This window comes from Carcharhinus amblyrhynchos, chromosome 7, assembly GCF_965287045.1.
Source record: "Carcharhinus amblyrhynchos chromosome 7, sCarAmb.v2.hapA, whole genome shotgun sequence".
Classification (NCBI taxonomy): Eukaryota; Metazoa; Chordata; class Chondrichthyes; order Carcharhiniformes; family Carcharhinidae; genus Carcharhinus; species Carcharhinus amblyrhynchos.
In genome coordinates, this window is record NC_137330.1 from 57,619,156 (window position 1) to 57,640,068 (window position 20,913).

A 20,913-nucleotide genomic window follows, 5' to 3' on the forward strand; every position below is an offset into this window, starting at 1 on the left:
CATTGATTCCTATGCTAACCACAAGTGGATGTTCCCCTCCCATCCAGTTTTTCTCAAACCTTGAGGGAATGTACTTAACTTTGGCACTAAGAAGTCAATAAAAACTTTGGAACTACAGAGAATGGTATCTATCCCCCTTACTACACTGTATCTTACCACAACACATCCCTTTTCATTCCCCCCACTTGAATCAGTTCCTGTACTGTGGTGCCGTGATGAGTTTGCTTATCCATTTTGCAGACTTAGCCCACATCCACAGAAGCAACAACCTTGTATTTGTTGGATAATGGCAAAGGCTACCGCTACTCCAACATTGGACCTGGGGCCCTCTTACCTGCTAAAGTCATGGCCATACCAGCTGTCCCTGACCACCAACCAGTTCTATACCACTAACAAAACTTAGGGTTGTAAATATAATCTGGATCAAAATGCCCAGGTAACTCTTTACCTTCCTATTGCTCTTTCTTGTCTGCACCTCAGACTCCAGCTAAGGAACTCCAAGATGAGGTTTCTTAAAAAAAAGAAAGACGTTTATTACAGATGTCTTTGTCCAAGATTGCATTGCTCTCCACAAATTCCCATGTGCTGTAATTAAGGGACACCACCCACATTGCCATCCCTATTTACCCTTGTTTTATTTATTAAATTAAAGTTTACTTCTCCCAGCCCGCTGCGCTATTGTAGCATTGAATAAATTATTTAAATCAGGTTTTACATATTATCAGCGAGCCCGAGACTGAAGTCTCCGGGCCTTCTAGCCTCTATTGCCCCTGCGAGAGTTTACAACAACTCCCCACCACAGGGGAGCTGGTGGCCCGACCACGCTTCAGTGAAGGGGGCAAGGAGGCCCCCGAGGGGGTCAGGGGCAAATGGGGGGGTGTCCCCTGGATTTTGCCAAGTGGCAGTGCCAACCTGGCCCCCCTGGCACAGCCCAGCAGCCAAAATGGCAATACCCAGAGGGCACCTTAGCACTTCACACTGGGTATTAGGCTGTGTTAAGGGGGAGAGGCTGGCGGGGGGTTGGGGGGGCAGGGGCGGAGCAAAATGGGGAGGGGCCAGGGGGGTTGCGGGCAGGATTTACTCCAGCTTTTATGTGAATTCGGCACAGAATTTTTTTGTATATGCTTTATCAATTTAGTTAATTTTCAAACATTTTTACTAATTTATCTGGTTTAACTTGTAGGTAGATTAAACTCAATATTTTCTCATAACCTACCCCATCAGTTCTCATGGTGTTGTGACCTCGCTTTGTGATTTTTCTTCGGTGCCATTCATGAAATACTTTTTATCTACTGCTTTGTTTTTGGCCTTGCCCATTTCTTGGACTCTGTCTTTGGCCTCACCCTCTTCTGCCATTCTGATCTCCATCTCAGTCTTTTATATCCCTCCATTTCCCACCTTTCCCTTTTCTACACTTCCACTCTCAGGCTTGCCCTTTCCTACAGTCCGCGCTCAGCCTTACCTTTCTCTGCCTTTCTGCTCTTTGCCTCACTTTTTCTCTAGATACTTCTTCACTGTTAGAATCTGGCTTGTCTCTTTGGCCTTTTCAATATGAGGAGATTGTCCCTTTCAAGACTAAACCTACAATAAATTCATCTTTCAATAGAAAAAAAGATGTATAATCTAAATATTAACAAATAAGTGGATTTTTGCAGATTGCCATTGTGTTCTCTTCTAACCAGGACACAGACAGAAGCCTGAAGACCAGCCCAAAGTTGGATTATTCTCAGAGCGTCTGAGTGAATTGGAACGTCTTCGGCAAACTGCCATGAGAGTGGGTGCCTCAACACAGAGTCCTCGTCCTTCTCTCAATCCTGCACCAGCTGCTTTCAGTCCACAGGCTACATCTCAGATTGCAGGTATGTAGAAAGATGAGTAGAGTGGACTGCTCCTCAAGTTGTGATATTTGAAACAATCTCTGTTCATCACTGATAGGTTAGTACCTGGATACTTACCTGGAGTGCTTATGAATGAAGATGTGCCATGTGCATCCAATTGTTTATAGCAGAATATCTGATGAGCCTAACACTTAAGATAAATTTCCATTCATACCTCTTGAATTCTGTGTATTTATACTAATTGCAGTTCATTCTAATATAATATAATGGATTATGTTAGGGAGGAGGGGATTTCAGCATTCCCCCACCTTTCCCCTGGGTATAGTTCTCAGTTGTAGGAGGCTGCCCACCATGGGCAATAGGATTTCTCATTGATTCCACCTCCTGCTGCCAGGAAACCTGTGGCCGGGAGTCGCTGTGGCAGGACTAGAAGATCCCGCGGGAAGGAAGAGCTGGAAAACTATCCCTATAGTCATTTTCATTTTGCATCCACCATTCACTATTTGTTTATTTACTTATTTGTCCAGTCAATCTTCCCTCTGCTCCCCTGAAGGGGTTGGTTCATGCTGGTGTGTCATTTCTTCAAGGCAATCCTACATTCAACTTGCCCATCTTCACGCATTAGCCAAGAGATTTTGTTAAGCATGTGGCACTGAGTCTAATTCGAAAAAAGAACTTAACAGCATAGTTTGCTTACAAAGCCTGTGCCAGGACCCTTCTCTACGAATCACCTGGTCTAATCCTTCTCTCATGCTCACTTCTCATGTAACCATTCATTTTCCTCTTTTCCAACAAGCTAATTTCCTGATGTAAGTGCCAGCTTTTTCCATATCCTAACCACTTTCCGTGTAACTTTTTCCTAACCACTCCCCTCAGATCCTGTTCAAGTTCATCTTAAATTTGTGCTCGCTCACATGACATCTTACTCCTATTTCTTTCAAATCCTTAGTGCACTTCAAGAGCAACTTACATTTATAAAGCACCTGCAACACAGAAAAGTACCCATTGTACTGCATAGAATGAATTTTGTTGTGAGGTCATTGATGTTATTTAGACACACAAGGCAGTCACTCAGCAAGATAATATCATCAGAAATTAAATGAATGACCAGTTAATCTGTCCTTGGTTATGATGCAGGATGGAGGGCTCAAAGACAGTGTTTCCAGTTTTCTTTTTAACTAGTGATGCAGGAGTTTTAACATTCAGCTGAATCATTATTGCAGGCGGGCTATTTGATTTAATTTCTCATCCAAAGAACAACAGTTACAGTAATGCTGTTTTTCCTCAGTACTGCACAGCACAGATCTCAGTCCTGGTTACAAGGTCAAGTACGAGATGGGAACTTAAATTGGTAGTCTTTTCAAATCAGAGGCAAAAATAATACTAACTGAGTTTATCCACTGATCACACACCAGTTTACAGTAAATGGTGGAGGATTAACTGGAGGACACCAATAGATGCTTTTCCCTTCTTGCTCAGGGCCAGGTACCCAACGTGGCTACTGGTTCCAAGTCTTGAATGGCATGCGACAGTCATTCCACTTAAGTGGGCTTGCCTCCCAATCAGGGATGGTGAGCACACCCCTGAGGCTGGAGAGCGAATGAGAGGTCTTCCAGCACTCAGAGATTGGCAGACCCCCCCAGCTGAGGTGGGAGCTGCTAACGTGAGGATGAAGGGAAGGAGAAGGCCAAGACTTTTTGATTTTTAAAACTGCTGCTGCTGCCTGGGCATGATCTTGGATGGCACGCCCTCCAGGATCTTGCTCGTAGCCACAGCTGTGGTTTGGTGGCTATTATGGGATGGGTACAGGAGTGTGAAAGTCCTTCACATGAGCAGTTGTGTCTGCACTCCTGAGTCCACCATGTGTCCAAGCATTGTGGGCTGTCCACAGGCTGACTGGAAATCCCAAACAGCAGGAACTGGCCTCTTAATTATTTGATCTAAATGGGCTACTCAGGCAGATAAACCAACCTCAACCTGGCTTCTTTCAAAATGGCTTGGGTTTAGGATCATGGTTAGGAGATGGCATGACAACCATTGGCACTAAGCTGTGGGCCCTCCAGTCTCTGGCTGACAATTCAGTTCACTGTAACTGCTATAAATGGTAGAGCTCTAACTATTGCAAGGCTGAGTTTCATCAAAAGAACTTCATGATATAAAAACAATGAATAAATACCATTGCATTTATACAGAGAGCTAGTCAAACCTTTTTGGATTATATGGAGTATTTGCCCCCGGTTTCTTGGTCAAACTAATGTTTTGTCCAGTGGGCATTGCCAATTTTTAAAATAAAATAATTTTTTACAGTATATGGGTGGCATTTATTGCCCATGCCTAATTGCCTTTTAGAATGTGGTGGTGAGTTGCCTTCTTGAACTGCTGCAGTTCATGTGGTGTAGGCACACACAATTGCTGTTAGGAAGAGAGTCCAAGATTTTGCCCCAGCAACAATGGAGGCATAACAATATATTTCCAAGTGAGGATGGTGAATGGCTTGGAGGGCAACTTCCAAATTGGTGGCTTTCCCATGCATCTGTTGCCCTTGTCCCATTAGATGGTGACAGTCATGGGTTTGTCTTGGTGAGTTCCTGCAGTGCATCCTGCAGATGGTGTATATATCTGCCACTGTTTGTCAGTGGTGGAGGGAGCGATAGGAATGGAAGGGGTGCCAGTCAAGCAGGCTGCTTTGTCCTGGATGGTGTTGAACTTCTTGCATTCATCCAGGCAAATGGAGATTATTCCATTACACTCCTGATGTCTTGTAGATAGCTGTCAGGCTGTGGGGAGTCAGAAAGTGAGATACTTGCTGCAGAATTCCCAGCCTCTGGCCTGCTTTTGTAACCACCATTTTTATATGGGAAGTTCAGTTCTTGGTCAATGGTAACCCCATGATTTTGATAGTAGGGAATTCAGCAATGGTAATGCCATTGAATGTCAAGGCGCCATTGTTAGATTCTCTTTTGTTGGAGTTGGTCATTGCCTGGCATTTGTGTGGATATTGCCCAGGTCTTGCTGCATTTGAACATGCTGCTTCAGTATCTGTGGAGCTTTGAATAGTGCTGAACATTGTGCAGTCATCAATGAATAGCCCCATTTCTGACCTTATGATGGAAGGCAAGTTATTGATGAAGCAGCTAAAGATGGTTGGACCTAGGACACTACCCTAAGGAACTCCTGCAGTGATGTCCTGCAGCTGAGATGATTGACCTCCAAACACCACAACCATCTTCCTTTGTGCTACGTATGACTCCAAACAGCAGAGAGTTTCCCCCTGATTCCCATTGATTCCAGTTTTGCTGATGCTTCTTAATCTAACATGTTTGGAAAAATAGGTGAACGCGCTGACTGCTGAAATCTACACAAGAAATACTCTCTGCCTGCTCAGCAGTATTACACATTTGCAGCTACCACTAATGTGGACATTTACAGGTTATTGGTGCAGATAGTGCCTTTGGACAGAAGCCAATGACATCACTTCGGACACGTAAATTCCTAACTACTGTAATGTCTGCTGTTTCCTTGGAGGCATCTGATTCACACGTGATTTCAGTGACTCTGCATCAGAGAAGGCATGCCAGGGTGATCAGCCAGTATAAACCAATTAATAGAATCAACCACAGTTCCATTATTTTGCTTCTAAAGGCTCAGATATAGCCAACATGCAATGACATATTGGAGATTGTCTTCCGGGAGTCTGGGTCAGCAAAGATGCAAACCTAGTCTACAACATAGGGTCAGCACATCCAACCACAATAGCAATCAGTTTTGACTTGCAACTTGAATCATACTTTTTACAGCCTTGCTGCAATGCAAATCCAGGTGAGTAGAGGGAATGTTACCATGAGTGGCAGTTTGGATATAAGGATTCAGAGAAAAAAAATCAGTGGGGTTGTTTCTGGTATGAGTGAACCTTTCTTTCGGCTGTTTGGGCCTTTGCAAAATTTGCCTTTTGATATCTCATTTGCCTGGGGAAGATTTTTTGAATGGCAGGATTCCAGCTCTGTCACGTTAAGGATCAGCAGGCACATTCTCACCAATCTCAGAAGATTTGCAGCCATTTAATGTTCTGAGAAATATTTTTTGGCTGGAGATGGGACTTCTGCCACAAATTCCAGAGGAAGCCCCTGACAGTTGTCATCCCAGCAGCATCAGGAACAGCAGTGGCCTGAACGAGAGTTACAACAGGTCCAGATTCTAAATTTCAATGTCCAGGACTAGGTAAATATGGATGTCAGGGGTGAGGGCGGAGAAGGAGGAGGGGCTGGTCTCACGGCAAGTGGAGGTGATGTGAAGCCTGGGGGGGGGTCAGGGTATTGATATTGAGGTCAAGTGGAGAGGGAGCACCGGCTGGGTAGACCTTGGCATGAAATGCAGCCTGAAGTCAGACCTCCTGTCCCCAACGACTTTACCACCTGAGCCTGAAAAGGATAACTTGCCATCCTAGCACCTCCATCCCAGATCTCTTGAGTTTTACACAATAACATTGATGGAAATACAAATAAGGAAACCTATGTGTAACTTGTGCTACAGACAGGCACAATATTATTTAAATGGAGCAACACAGCAAAACTGATTTTGAGGAATTTCTCAGCCAGTGTTTTCAGCTTCTGCACCACCCAATTCTCACTAAGTGCAAGTTTTTAAACTAACTGACTTTGTTGATAGTCGATAGGAAATCATGGTGTGGATATTTATTTCATCTTTAAATACCTAAATTTATGTAATTAGATTACTTCTTATAGCACAAACATCAATCTAGATGATTTGTTTGTATGATTTCCACACACACAGCCAAAAATGTCAGAGAGGATCTTGTGAACTGATAGATGTTCTGTTAGTGTAGCCACTTAAATGCTGCAGGTACTGAGTATCATAACAGTTCCCTCCTGTGACTTTTCCAAAGTTGGAACATATTTATGTGAGGTGCTTAACTTGACTGACTTCGGAAAGATGTTGTGTAATACCTAAGTTGTAGAGATGTCTACCCCTCAACATCCTTTCTGCTTCAGGTCAAAAACAAGGTAGGAACAAATGCGTGAGGGAAGAAGCAAATGAAAAGGAATGGAAATCCTAGGAACTTTGCAATGGGAACATGGAAAGAGAGAGAAAGACATTGTGCACAGCAATGACACAAATACCGAATTTTGTTTCGATGCAATCTTTTGCAACCTTTGTGCATTTAAAAGAAATGTGTGTGTGTGTGTGTGTGTGTGTGTGTGTGTGTGTGTGTGTGTGTGATTATTTAGATAATTGACAGTCAAATCAGAGCTGGCAGCCAGTTATTTCTCGCAACATAAGGAGACAGCAACAATGCCACCAAGTCTGTCTCAGACCAGTCAGGATCTGACCTGCCCAATATAAATGAAAATTTGTTTCTTTCTTAACAAGATGCAACAGGAAACACAATGATCAAACAAAACGGAGATTCAACAAATATTGTAATATCCTGTTGCAATACTCGGACCATAGTTAATTCAATTCAAACCAAACTGAGGTTCACTTCTCCCTTCCTACACATACTTATAATGATCATATACTGGGTAAGCTTAGTTTGGGGGAGCTGGCTTAGCTCAGTTGGCTGGATGGCTGGTGAGTGATGCTAACAGTCATCTTTCCCTCTCTCAAAAAGTGGGAGAATGGCTTATGGAACTGTGGCGACTTTAAATTTAGTATTTTGCAAGAGCAGCATATTTTGTTATGCTACTTTTCTGCTGGCCTCTCCATTGGGGGAGTTTTAAGAACATAAGAAATAGGAGCAGGAGTAGGCCATCTAGCCCTTTGAGCCTGCCCCGCTATTCAATAAGATCATGGCTGATTTGAAGTGGATCAGTTCCACTTTCCCGCTTTCCCCCCATAACCCTTAATTCCCTTGTCTATCAGAAACCTATCTACCCGTGACTTAAATATATTCAGCGAGGTAGCCTCCACCACTTCAATGGGCAGAGAGTTCCAGAGACTCACCACCCTTTAAGTGAAGGAGTTCCTCCTCAACTCTGATCTAAACTGCACCTGGCCCCCCCCCCCTTATTTTGAGGCTGTGCCCTCTAGTTCTGCTATCCTTTCTAAGTGGGGAGAATCTCTCTACCTCTACCCTATCTATCTCCTTCATTATCCTATATGTCTCTATAAGATCCCCCTCAGCCTTCTAAACTCCAACGAGTATAGACCCAATCAATTCAATCTCTCCTCATAGGCTATTGATTTGATTTGATTTATTATTATCACATGTATTGGGATACAGTGAAAAAAAACTAAGGTGTAAATAAAGTTAGTGCAATAATGGCTCCCTGTTTTGAGTCCTTTGCCAGGATTTTATCGGCTTGCCTCACCTATTGTTGGGCAATTTCTCAGCTTTCGTGATTTTACGAGAGCCGGATTTCCAGTGCAGTCAGCCTCTCACCAGAAATAGGCAAAAGGCTAAATAATTCAAATTCATTTAAATGAAGACTTGCATCTGGTAAGTGAACCCGGTGCTGAATTGTACTTTGTGGCCTTTCCAGGAGAGGATCCCCCAGTGAGGAAAACAGCTCTTCGCCCTGAATGGGGAATAGTCATATTGGCCTCGTCAACAGAGTGGGAGGCCATTGAGGTGTCAACAGAGTGGGAGGCCATTGAGGCCCACCAGGGAGGTCAAGGGCAAGCAGGTCAGAGTCCGTTGGGAAGTGCCACCCTGGCAATGCCACCCTGGCACAGTGGCACTGCCAGTCTGGCACCTAGGCAATGCCCACAGGTCAACTCCAGGGGTGGGGCCTATGAGGAGTAGGGCCTGTGGGAGTGAGGCCTAAGGGATGGGGCCTGAAGAGGTCAGGGCCAGAGGCAGCAAGGCCTGAAGGGGCAAGATCTGAAAGTGATGGCCCTATTGGGGAGGTAGGGGGGCCCACTGTGCTCTCTGCACATCTAATCAGTTCGGAGAGGGGAGCTCACTGCTGCTTCTCTGTAGATATGATTGGATCGGGAGAGAAGGGTATGTGATTGGTTTGGGGGGGTGTGGCTAGATGTCTGTGCGTTGTGGGGCTCATGATTGGCTGTGGGACCACATGATTGCAGGGAGGGGGTGCTGGGGCTGCCTGCAGCAGCAGGGGCCTGAAGCTGTCTTATTGTCTGTCAGACTCTTGCTGTTATAACTGCGCATGTGCAGCATCAGAGGTCAGCAAATGCACAGTAGCTCCCTCGGCAGGCTGGCTGGTGAATTAAGCCCAGCCCACTGCTTGTAGCAGCTGGAAACAGCCTACCCAATCTTTTCAATGACTAAGTATGTACAATTGGGTGTGAAAACTCACTCAAAAAGCAGACCAGGAACTCTCCCATTTTCATGCTAGTTGGGCACTTAGAATCATTTTCGTACAGTTCCATCCTATGTGTTAATCTTTTCTCATTGCAATGCAGCATGTAGATGAGAAATTGGAGGGGCCCAAGGATGGGTCTCTATGGAACATGAGGTTACAGTGCAGGGGAAGGAAGAGATGCTTCAGTTAGAAGATTAGATAAATAAAAATGGAAAGATTCCCACCCAGCTGGACTACAGTGAAGAAGTGTTACAGGAAGATGGTGTGGTCAGCCATGTCAAAAGCTGCAGACAAATCAAGAAAAATAGAGAACGATAGTTTACTTTTGTCACAGTCATGTTAGGCATGATCCTACTAGCCCTTCACCCAGTTCACCGCAGCAGGCATAAATGGCATTCGGCCATCATTTGTGACTCTTGATAAGAACTGTTTCAGTATTGTGGTAAGGACAGAAATCTGATTGGAGGAATTCAGACAAGCAGTTCTGGGAAAGGCGGACTTGGATTTGGAAAGCAAAAACACATTAAAGGACTTTGGATAGGAAAGTGTTAAATGTTACTTCGAAGAACAGAACCTGAGTGTTCAGAGAGCAGGAAGCGGGTGTGCTTTATGTGAACTGATGCAAGATGTTATTTGCATACAAGGGGGTAACACTACCCTGCTTACTTTTTTCAGGTGATCTACAAAGGAGCTATTTACATATTGTGCAATTGTGCATGGTTATTATAAAAATACTGCTTCTTTGGACTGAATAGTCTCACACCCACATACTGTCTCGCAGAATTTTGTTTAGCAGTTTGCAGATGGGTCATGGATTGCAAGCCTAAACACAACATTTTGTACTAAGTTATCTGGTTTTTTTGCAGACAAGGGGGCAGATATTCTTTTGGGTCTGTTCAACTGTGCAATTTCAATGGTAGTGTAACTTTCGCCTGCCACATGCCTCTGCCCTGATGGCGACCAGTGACTGAAGACAGGGTCACATACATGGTTTTGATGGGTTCACAGCAATGTCTCTATAGCTGCTAGGTTGTCCACCTTTGGTGGTGGAGAGGAATTGTCTCCTGCAGCATAGCACGGCTGATATTCCAGATGGAAGACCCCAGTAAAATATGTGATAAAAATGTTAAAACTCTGGCTTACTTAGTTTATTTGATACGTTTTGAATTGATTTCACAGGCTAAGCTTCTCTTTGAAATTTACTTTTCGTTCATCTTTTTGCTTTGTTCATGCATTGCCACTCCCGAGAACCAACTGTTGCTCTGGTGCAAATGATGGGAAATGTATTATATACTTTGTTTTATGTCATTTGCATGCTGTTGCAAAATGCCTGCACTGTATGTATTGTACACAGCTTCCATGGAAGATTAAGGTAGTTGCATCGGTGATGATTAAAACATCAGGAAAATGTACCCTCCTTTACTTGCTACAGTTAGTTTCGAGAATCAGTGTGATTGCAGAGGAGAATCTGCTCTTTATGATTCTGAGGATAACACAGCTGCAGAGGTGTTTCTTTTTCACTACTTTGCTCTGTGTTTATCTTTTATATTTTGATAGCTATGCACCAAATATCAAGCCCCTGTGTTCAGGCTTATCTTTGAATGAAATCATGATTGAATAACTAACACCCACTCATGATTTTAGACTCTTTAGGAAGTGACTACTGAATTAGAATTTAAAGTGATGCTTCTTAACAGTACAATGTAGTTGTATTATACATATGTCTCCCATTTAACAGTTGGATTCCACTGGCATCCTTTTCAGTATCTCTGTTGTAGCTAAGAGTTTTCTTTATAACAGATGCTTTGAGAAAATTATGCATGGAATTTGCTTCAGTTGAAAGTACTCTGTGGGGTTACTGCATACTTTTCAGTCGCTTTATGTAAAAAGGATTTAAATGAAGTAAGCTTCAAAAAGAGCAAGAAAAGGTTTTGGCCCATAAGGGGCAGGATCCACTGCATCCCGGCGATCAGTTTGGAGGCCAAAGGAGCATTTAATCAGGAGGGACGTGGTGGGATGTCAACCCCATCACCTTCCTGCTGCCACCTGATTAACGCTGTAAGAAGTCTCACAACACAGGTTTATTTGGAATCATGTGCTTTTGGAGCGACTCAGATGAAGGAGCAGTATCCTGAAAGCTCATGATTCCAAATAAACCCAATGGACTTTAACCTGGTGTTGTGAGGCTTCTTACTGTGACCACCTCAGTCCAATGCTGGCATCTCCACATCCTAATTAAGTCTGGGTGGGGAGGCATTTGGCCGACCTTCCTGCTCAGGCACTGATTGTAGATGGGGAATTAAAGCCGACATTAGGGCTTCATCCTGCAGTCTTATCAAGTTTGCTTGCAGGCTTTTGGCGTGACCCCTTATTCAAAAGCACAGAGTGCCTGATCAAGGCATCCAGCAACGGGAAGCAGAGTGCTGCTGAGAGCCACCCTGATACACTTTCTTACGAACCCTTCTACTTGCCCTCCACCAAGAAATCCCCTCCTGTCAACACCCATCCTGCCCTCAGTAACCTATGGTCTGGGTCCACCATCAATCTTAAACCCCTGGTGGATGTATTACTGGCAGCAGCCATTTCTCTGATTGGCCAGCAGCTCTCTGGGTTGTTGGGGAGGGTGGGTGGGGAAGTGGAGATTCTCCTCCTGAGGTCCTAAATCCTGGGAAAGGCTCGATGCTGGTCGCTTAAGTATCTAATGGGCACTTACTTCTGGCAGGCATTCCCCAACAATGACAACATGGGCCACCCACTGGTCCTCCAGCTCGCAGACAAATCTCCCGCCACCAGCATTAAACTGCAATCAGGCTGTCTAATGGCACACTGAACAAAGAGGCTACATATAGTTCATCTTTAACTCTGTTTGTTGTTAGCCAATAAAAGTCATCTGACTTGGGGGCAATAAAAGGACAGCTGACCCCAAGCATAGAGAAGAGTTCATATTTTAGCCGATAATTCTGGTGGGATGTACTCCTAGAAGTTTCATCTCATCATCTCCCACATCCAACCACCCAGTCCTGTTCCACATGTGTTTACTTAATCATTCTCCTATGTTTTAATAACTGATAAACAAAAAATAATTCTGCACGGTTTTTGGTGTTCCTATGATTTTTCTTCTGGGTTGCTTGAAGCCACAGCCTACAGATTAATCTCTAATTTCTGGAAATTCTAGAGCATTTCAGGACAGTTCCCAACACTGTATTTCATTGGTCTTAAGTACTGAGCCTATCAGCAAGTAAGTAGTGCAAAGGACTCAGCAGAAATTCATGTGAAAGACTGATTGCATCATTTGTTGCTGCTTAACTGAATAGGTGAGGACAATGTTGCACAATTGAAGCACCGATTATTCTGCATTCTTGCCAGGATATTTTGGAACCTTTTTCATGTGCTGAGTTCTTATCACTTACCATGTTATCCTTTGTTATAAACGTAGCTGTGATTCATCTGCACGAGTGAACTAAAGGAAATGAGGAAATTGTGGCAGGTTACCACAGTTCAGAATTCAGCTGCTTATTTTGTAACTCTTACTCTTGAACACAAGCAAATCTCTTCTTCATTGAACTGGTTTTCTGAAATGTATGGAATGTATTATGATAAAACTTTGAAATCAACTTGGCCATATAAAACTTAGTTTCTGAACACTACAGATGATGTTTTATGTTGATTTACAAGCTATAGAAACTAATGTACAAATTTTGTTAGTTTATGCCCCCAGGAAGCTCTTTGGGGTGTTTCATAACCTAAAGGCATATTACAAATGCAAGTTGTTGTTGTGTTTAGTGGTTATAATTTGCAATTACAGTGCCTGATATATGCAATATGCTACTGAAAACAATTGGGGCTTCTTTGCAAAAGAATATAGTAGTTGTTTAATATTTTCAAGTAATAGTTTTATCGGTATTAATTACAAAATAAGATACCTTGGAAAGAAATATGCCTGAGCTGTGGCATACTGATAACAAAGGATGATTGATATTTATTCAACTTCTTCCCTTAAACATATTGTAGCTTTTAAAATAAACCAGATTCAATTTTGTAAGCTTTGCAAGACAAGAGAGTGTTGTAAAAGGCTGATTGTTAGTAACTTTGAATGTAAACTAAGGCCTACAAAAGTGATAGAAACTTTTTTTTCTGGCAAAGTAACAGAAGAGAAACAAAAATTGACTGATTCCTCTGTTTACAGACCCCAGGCAGGCCCAGTCATCACCACCGTGGTCATATGATCAGTCCTATCCACCCTATCTGAGTCAGATGACTTCACCTTCCATACATTCCACAACCCCTCTCTCCTCCGCCCGTGCCACAGGGCTTCCTGCAATCACTGCTGATGTGCCAAGACGACTTTCAGGTAGACACAAACTCAGGAGTAAACCTCCTGCTTATTTAAAGTTTTGAAGATGGATGGGGGGAAGGTTGTGGGTGGGGGGAATATGGAGGGGTTGGGTTGATGGAAATTGAGTTAAGCTGGCATACATACAGGAGAAAATCATTATTACTTGAAGGGTATAGGGGTGCAGTAGTAGAATTAAGAGAGAAGTCAGCAGGGCAAAAAGGGGACATGGGATTGTTTTGGCAGATAAAGCAAAGGAGAATCCAAAGAGCTTCTACAAGTACATAAAGGGCAAAAGAGTAACAAGGGAGAGAGTAGGGCCTCTTAAAAATCAACAAGGTCAGCTATGTGTGGATCCACAAGAGGTGGGTGAGATCCTAAATTAATATTTCTCACCAGTATTTACTGTTGAGAAAAGCATGAATGTTAGGAACTCGGGGAAATAAATAGTGATGTCTTGAGGAGTGTACATATTACAGAGAAGGAGGTAGTGGAAATCTTAAAGCGCATCAAGGTAGATAAATCCCCGGGACCTGATGAAGTGTATCCCAGGGTGTTGTGGGAGGCTAGGGAGAAAATTGCAGGTCCCTTAGCCAAGATATTTGAATCATCGATAGTCCCAAGTGAGGTGCCTGAAGATTGGAGAGTGGCAAATGTTATGCCTTTGTTTAAGAGGGGCTGCAAGAAAAAGCCTGGGAACTACAGGCCAGTGAGCCTTACACCTGTGATGGGTAAATTGTTGGAAAGTATTTTGAGACAGGATCTACAGGCATTTAGAGATGTAAGGACTGATTAGTGGACAGTCAGCATGGCTTTGTGAGTGGAAAATCATGTCTCACAAATTTAATAGAGTTTTTTTGAAGGGATAACCAAGAAAGTAGATGAGGGTAGTGCAGTTCATGTTGTCTACATGGTCTTTAGCAAGGCCTTTGACAAGGAACCGCATGGTAGACTGTTGCATAAAGTTAAATCTCACAGGATCCAGGGTGAGGTATCTAAATGAATATAAAATTGGCTTCTTGACAGATGTTTGTAGAAAGTTGCTTTTCAAACTGGAGGCCTGTGACCAGCAGTGTGCCTCAGGGATCAGTGCTGGGTCCCCTGTCATTTGTCATTTATATTAATGATTTGGATGAGAATATAGGAGGCATGGTTAGTAAATTTGCAGATGACACTAAGATTAGTGGCATAGTGGACCATGAAGAAAGCTATCTCCAATTGCAACGGGATCTTGATCAATTGGGCCAGAGGGCTGATGAATGGCAAATGGAGTTTAATTTAGACAAATGCGAGATGATGCATTTTGGTAGATTGAATCAGGGCGGGACTTATTCAGTTAATGGTAGGATGTTGGGGAGAGTTAGAGAACAAAGAGATCTAGGAATAAATGTTCATAGCTCCTTGATCACAGGTGGACAGAGTGGTGAAGAAGGCATTCGGCATGCTTGGTTTCATTGGTCAGAACATTGAATACAGGAGTTGGGACATCTTGTTGTAGTTGTACAAGACATTGGTAAGACTACACTGGGAATATTGTATACAGGTCTGGTCACTAATATAGAAAGGATATTATTAACTTAAAAGAGTGCAGAAAAGATTTACTAGGATGATATCAGGACTAGATGACTTGAGTTATAAAGACAGGCTGGATAGCCTGGAACTTTTTTTCTCTGGAACGTAAGAGGCTGAGGTGTGATCTTATAGAGGTCTATGAAATAATGAGGGGCACAGATCAGCTAGATCTGATCTTTTCCCAAAGGCAGAGGAATCTAAAACTAGAGGGCATAGGTTTAAGGTGAGATGGAAGAAATACAAAAGTGTCCAGAGGGGCAATTTTTTCACACACAAGTTGCCAGAGGTAGTAGTAGAGGCGGGTACAATTTTGTCTTTTAAAAAGTATTTAGATAGTTACATAGGTACCTTGGGTATAGAGGGATATGGGCCAAATGCGGGCAATCGGGCAAAGGGTGGCATGGACAAGTTGGGCCGGGTAAGCCTGTCTCCACGCTGTAAAGCTCTATTATCCTATGACTCTACTTTCTCTTGAAATACTGTGATTATTCTAAACCCAGACAGCTTTTTTATGGTTTCCCTCTTTACTATTGAATAGTGTTTGCTCCTATGTATTGTACATTTTTCACAGAGATTATATCCCTTTACTAACCTATCTCAGTGGCATTAATTAAATTGTATTTTGAAATTCCCTTAGATTTATACACTACTAGATTCTGTGCAATGTGGTGAAAATCCTCAGTGTGTTTTATTTGTTTCCTATTGGATTTGGATCAACATTTCCAATTTGATGCTTGCGAGGATAATCTCTGAATACTAAAAAGCTATTTCCATAAAGCCGTTTTGAAACCTCTTTTATAAACAGCTACTTTGTAATGTGAATATAGCCTCTTCAGAAAGGCTATACCGGGGATGAATTTCTGTAGGTATTCTCCCACTAATCCATTCAAGCATGTTGAACTCCCGTGAAAACAACTAAAAAATGGCATAAACGATGCTTAGGACACTTTCTAGTGTTTCCATGCAATGAATGCATTCAGCACCAATGAGATTAGTATTAAAAGTAGCTCTTCTCGGCCTTTTGCAGTATCGACATGCTGTGCTTGGTTGGAGTCATTAGGTTACATTTTAGCTTCATTTGAAGCAATTTTTAAAAGCGGCATCTTGGCCTTTTTGTTAAGATGCAAATGAAATCCAGCCTTGGAGGAGGAGCTATGCCTACTCCAATCAGCTTGGATCGTGTAGATCAAGCCCAAGACAGAAGGTGAGAGCCCTGTCTTCTCAGCTTGGATCGGGAACGTCCCAACTTGTTGAGACTCTGAATTGGACTTGATTTGATCGAATTGGAATAAAATTAAAAAAAAGTAAATTGTCTCAAAATCACAGAAAAAAACTTGTCTCAAACCATCAATGCTATTTTGCATATTCGGCTTGTATAATATTTCCTTTTTAGGCTACATGATCAAAACATTCATGTTGTTTCAAGTGTGTTCACTGCTCATCCAAGCTTTTCAAATTTCCAGTCACAATTATTCAACTGTTTTCCCAGCTCCACATCTTGTATTCTCTATAAATGTGAGCTCACCCAAAACTGTGCTGCTGCTATCCTAACTTACAGCAAGTCCAGTTCACCCATTGTCCCAGGACTCACTGGTCTGCTTTAGGCTCCCATTATCCACGAACACAACAATTTTAACATTTTCATCTTTATGTTGAAGTCATTTTCTGGTCTTGTCTTCCCCTCTGCTTTCCCCCAACTCTGGTCTTTTGCCCATTACCCACTAAATTCTTCCCACCATAATTAATTATATTTTCAACTATTTATGCCACAAGCTCTGTAATTCTCTCGCTAAACTTCCCCATCTCTCTCTCTCTTTCTCTCCACCTTTAAGCCCCGTTTCAGACAAGTTTATTGACATCTATCCTAATATTCGGTTCTTAACCAAGTGCTGATTTTTGCCTGGTTATACTCCTGTGAGGCACCTTGCCATATGTTTTGAGTCAGAAAACCGATATAAATGCAAATTATTATTGATAGTTATCAAGATCTAAATTTTAAAAATTAAGTAAACTACTTGTAGTCCGCTTTGGTTGTGTCCTGGCGTACAAAGTTGGCCACTCAAAGTTACTGAGGTGGTTCTGATCCCCTGACAACCTCACTGGCTCTGCCATCATTGACTGATAATGCTGCAAAATTAAATGTAGAATGAATTGAGTTAACCAATGTATTATTAGTCATTGCGATATATGCGTGATGTGGAACATAACAGTAACTGAATGTATTTGCTTACAGTTTTATTTTCTTATGAATATGTGCATTTAATGACAGATATAATCAGATTCCATCCTTTGGGATGGACAACTGCTCTGTTAGATTCAGAAAGAATGTTCCCCATGGTGGGGGAGTCCATAACTAGTGGTCATAGTTTGAAGATAAGGGATAAACATTTTAGAACTGGGGCGAGGAGAAATTTCTTCACCCTGAGAGTGGTGAATCTGAGGAATTTACTGCAACAGAAAGTAGTTGAGGGCAAAACATTGTGTGATTTTAAGAAGAAATTAGTTATAGCTCTTGGGGCTCAAGGGATAAGGGGGAAGGTGGGATCAAGACATTGAATTAACTTGATGATCAAGATGAATGGGGGAGCAGGTTCGAAGGGCCACATGGACTAGTCCACCTTCTAGTTTCTATGATATTTCTAGAAAGGTCTCTGTGTTTTGCAGAATTCCTTATAGGAATATGGATGCAGGCAAAATGCTTCCGAGGTTACCAGAGCTACATGATTTCTATTGCACAGAATTATTAAAGTTGCGTATGCGTGTTGAGAATTAAATGTAAAAAGATAATAAATGACATAAATTTCTACGAGAATTGCAGAAAAAGATATGGGTGCACCAGATGTGAGAATATAAGAAATGCCAGGGATATAAAAAGGCTGTTTGATCCATCAAAGTTGTTCCCTCTAGTGTAGTAATTCTTTGGTCATGGCACAAATCATATATTTTTAAAAAATCTGAGTTAAGAAGGGAGAAGTCAAGTAAGGTTCCTCTTCCTGATCCTTATTCAGTAGCCCCTGCAGGAAGTGTCTAAACGAACAGCGAATGAAGATGGTGTTGGATTAAGGTGTAATGTTCAGACAGTTGAATAGCCAGACTCACTTGCAGTTACGGTTCACACATGAATAATAATGGTTCCTAAGGTGTGAATTAAATGAAACTGGTCAGCATCATTTTAAATTATATTTTAAATGTTTGTTTAATAGTTTAACATTAATGATATAATTAAGCACCTCATGACATTTGAATACCTTTATTCCTGTGACATTAAAGTTTCTTTCGCTGCCATGGGGCTGGATTTTCAATCCAGGGAATCTAATGCATGGATCATTCCAGAATACCAACTACCCCTATGTCACAACATTATTTTTTAATGCAAAGCTCCTATCTGGGCATGGGGCCAGCTCAGTGCCCAATTAGAGGTGTCATGTGCTGCCTGGAGGCAGGAATTGACACTGGAGAACAAATCTCAAAGGCAGGCAGCAGCCATGACTGGGCTTTCTGTTGCTTTGCAGAATGGAACAAGCAGGAGAGCAGCCAGCCATTGCAGTGTCCAAGCAACCAGTTAGTCAGAAAGTTCTTCGCCTCCCCTGCTCAAGCAATGGTAACTTTGTGCCACAGCTTGAGCGCCTCAGTTAGAATTTCACTTTTTTTCCTAAGTTTTAAATCAGCAGCGATAATGCATGCTGCTGTGCTTGACAGATGTGTGCCAATGTGCTCCACATCATTCACTCCTCCCCTTCTCGGATTTGAAAATTTCCTGTATCCCTCTCCAACCCATGAATAAGTTTTTGAAGGTGCTTAATTATTTAAGTAGAGGTGAATGTGTTGCCAGTGTCCCCTGCTCTCAGTTTGTAAACTGCAGCACATTCTGGAAGCATTAGGACACTGACAAGCCATTTGGGAGCACCATGGTGGATGTGTGCCTGGACTTCACTTCACCCGCACAGGTGAATGAAAATCAAGCCCATAGGGCAGAATTTTCTCATTATTTTGCAGAGTGGGAGGGAAAAATGGGATCAAAGCCACCAGGCTGAAGGATGGCTTCCTCCATCATATTTTTAAGCACTCAATGGAAGGAAACTACTCTAAGCCCAACCCACCAGCAACCTAGGCTTTTAAAAGATCAGGATGCCCAATTTGGAAAAAAAGAATGGAAACCCCCAGCAAAGAACTCCCACCTTTACAAAGCTCCCGCCACAGACTCAGAACACCCTTTCACCTCACAAATCACCCACCACACAACACTTCCCCCTACCCCAAGGAACAACCCCCAACACAGCCCCCTGCCCCTTTCTGCCAAAGGCCCAAAAAAGGTGACCTGAATATGAGATCTTCCTGCCAACCTCGAAACTGTGGCTACTTAAGGATCTTAATTGGATGAGGGTGAGTGGACCAACCTAGGGAGCAGATGGGAGGGTTACGGGAAGGCCGTCCAGGAAACTTTGCAGGCCACGCTAGCCTGAAAACCTGTTAGCAAGAACAAAATTCAATCCTTGATGTTTTACTTGTTACAGGAATTCAGTTATTTCAGCATAAGAACATAAGAACATAAGAAATAGGAGCAGGAGTAGGCCATCTAGCCCTTCGAGCCTGCCCTGCCATTCAATAAGATCATGGCTGATCTGTCGTGGCTCAGTTCCACTTTCCCGCCCTCTCCCCATAACCCTTAATCCCCTCTCTTATCAAGAACCCATCAACCCGCTTCTTAAAAATATTTAGCGAGGCAGCCTCCACCACTTCAACGGGCAGAGAATTCCAGAGATTCACCACCCTTTGAGTGAAGAAGTTCCTCCTCAACTCCGTTCTAAACCGCCTCCCCTTTATCTTGAGGCTGTGCCCCCTAGTCCTACTGTCTTTTTTGAGCGGGAAGAGTCTCTCCACCTCTACCCTATCCATCCCATTCATCATCTTATACGTCTCAATGAGATCTCCCCTCATTCTTCTAAACTCTAACGAGTACAAGCCTAGTTTATTCAGCCTCTCCTCATAGCTCAATCCCCTCAACTCCGGTATCAGCCTAGTAAACCTCCTCTGCACTCCCTCCAGGGCCAAAATATCCTTGCGCAGGTAACATATAAAACAATAACAAGTAAAGAGGGCATTCAGCAGAGTGCATAGCTCTGCCATACTGTGTTATTCAATGTTATTGTTATTACATAACTATTCTTTGAGGCTTTTTCTTGCCTGGTTGATGCTTTGTAACTGCAAAGCTGTAAAGAAAGTTTTTATCAAGAACTTCCATCTCCTTGAGAAGGCTTCAAGTTAATCCATATCAAACAACCTGGTCTGAAAACTCTGTTCACATTTTCACAGCTATGCCAAATACTGCACAGCAGCTGAGACAATCCACAACTTTTTAAAGCAATCAGCAGCATCCTGAATAAAATGACCACAGCATGCTAAAAGAAAAAGTTAACTTGCCCTAGCTCCCAAAGTTAATGGGATCCATTTGGTGCAATCCACATAGAGACTGATAACAAAAGTTTTAGTAAACGTTTATTTATTTATTAGTCACAAGTAGGCTTACATTGGCACTGCAATGAAGTTACTGTGAGAATCCCCGAGTTGCCACACTTCAGCGCCTGTTTGGGTACACTGAGGGAGAATTTAGCATGGCCAATGCACCCAACCAGCACGTGGGAGGAAACTGAAAGACCCAAAGGAAACCCACACAGACACGGGGAGAACATACAGATTCTGCATGGACAGTGACCCAATATGGGAATTGAACCCCGGTCCCTGGCACTGTGAGACAGCAGTGCTAATCACTGTGCCACCATGTCGTCCCTACCTCAGGGTATTTCAATTTCCAGTGACTGACTGACCACCAATGCATACACTATTTTTAGGGCCACTTCCTTAAGTACTCTGGGGATTTATCAGC

General features: G+C 42.7%; 1 protein-coding gene across 2 annotated transcripts in view; it reads left to right on the forward strand.

Moving 5' to 3' along the window:
• The window catches only part of runx2a (RUNX family transcription factor 2a), a 103,696-nt gene that overhangs the window by 62,746 nt on the left and 20,037 nt on the right, over positions 1-20,913 (forward strand). Inside the window, exons 5-6 of one of the 2 annotated variants that reach the window (XM_080192371.1) lie at positions 1,683-1,859; positions 13,311-13,475. In XM_080192371.1, the coding sequence (XP_080048497.1) occupies positions 1,683-1,859; positions 13,311-13,475 (342 nt within the window). The remainder of the gene's footprint in view (positions 1-1,682; positions 1,860-13,310; positions 13,476-20,913) is intronic. The other variant, XM_080192372.1, reaches the window with a different exon arrangement.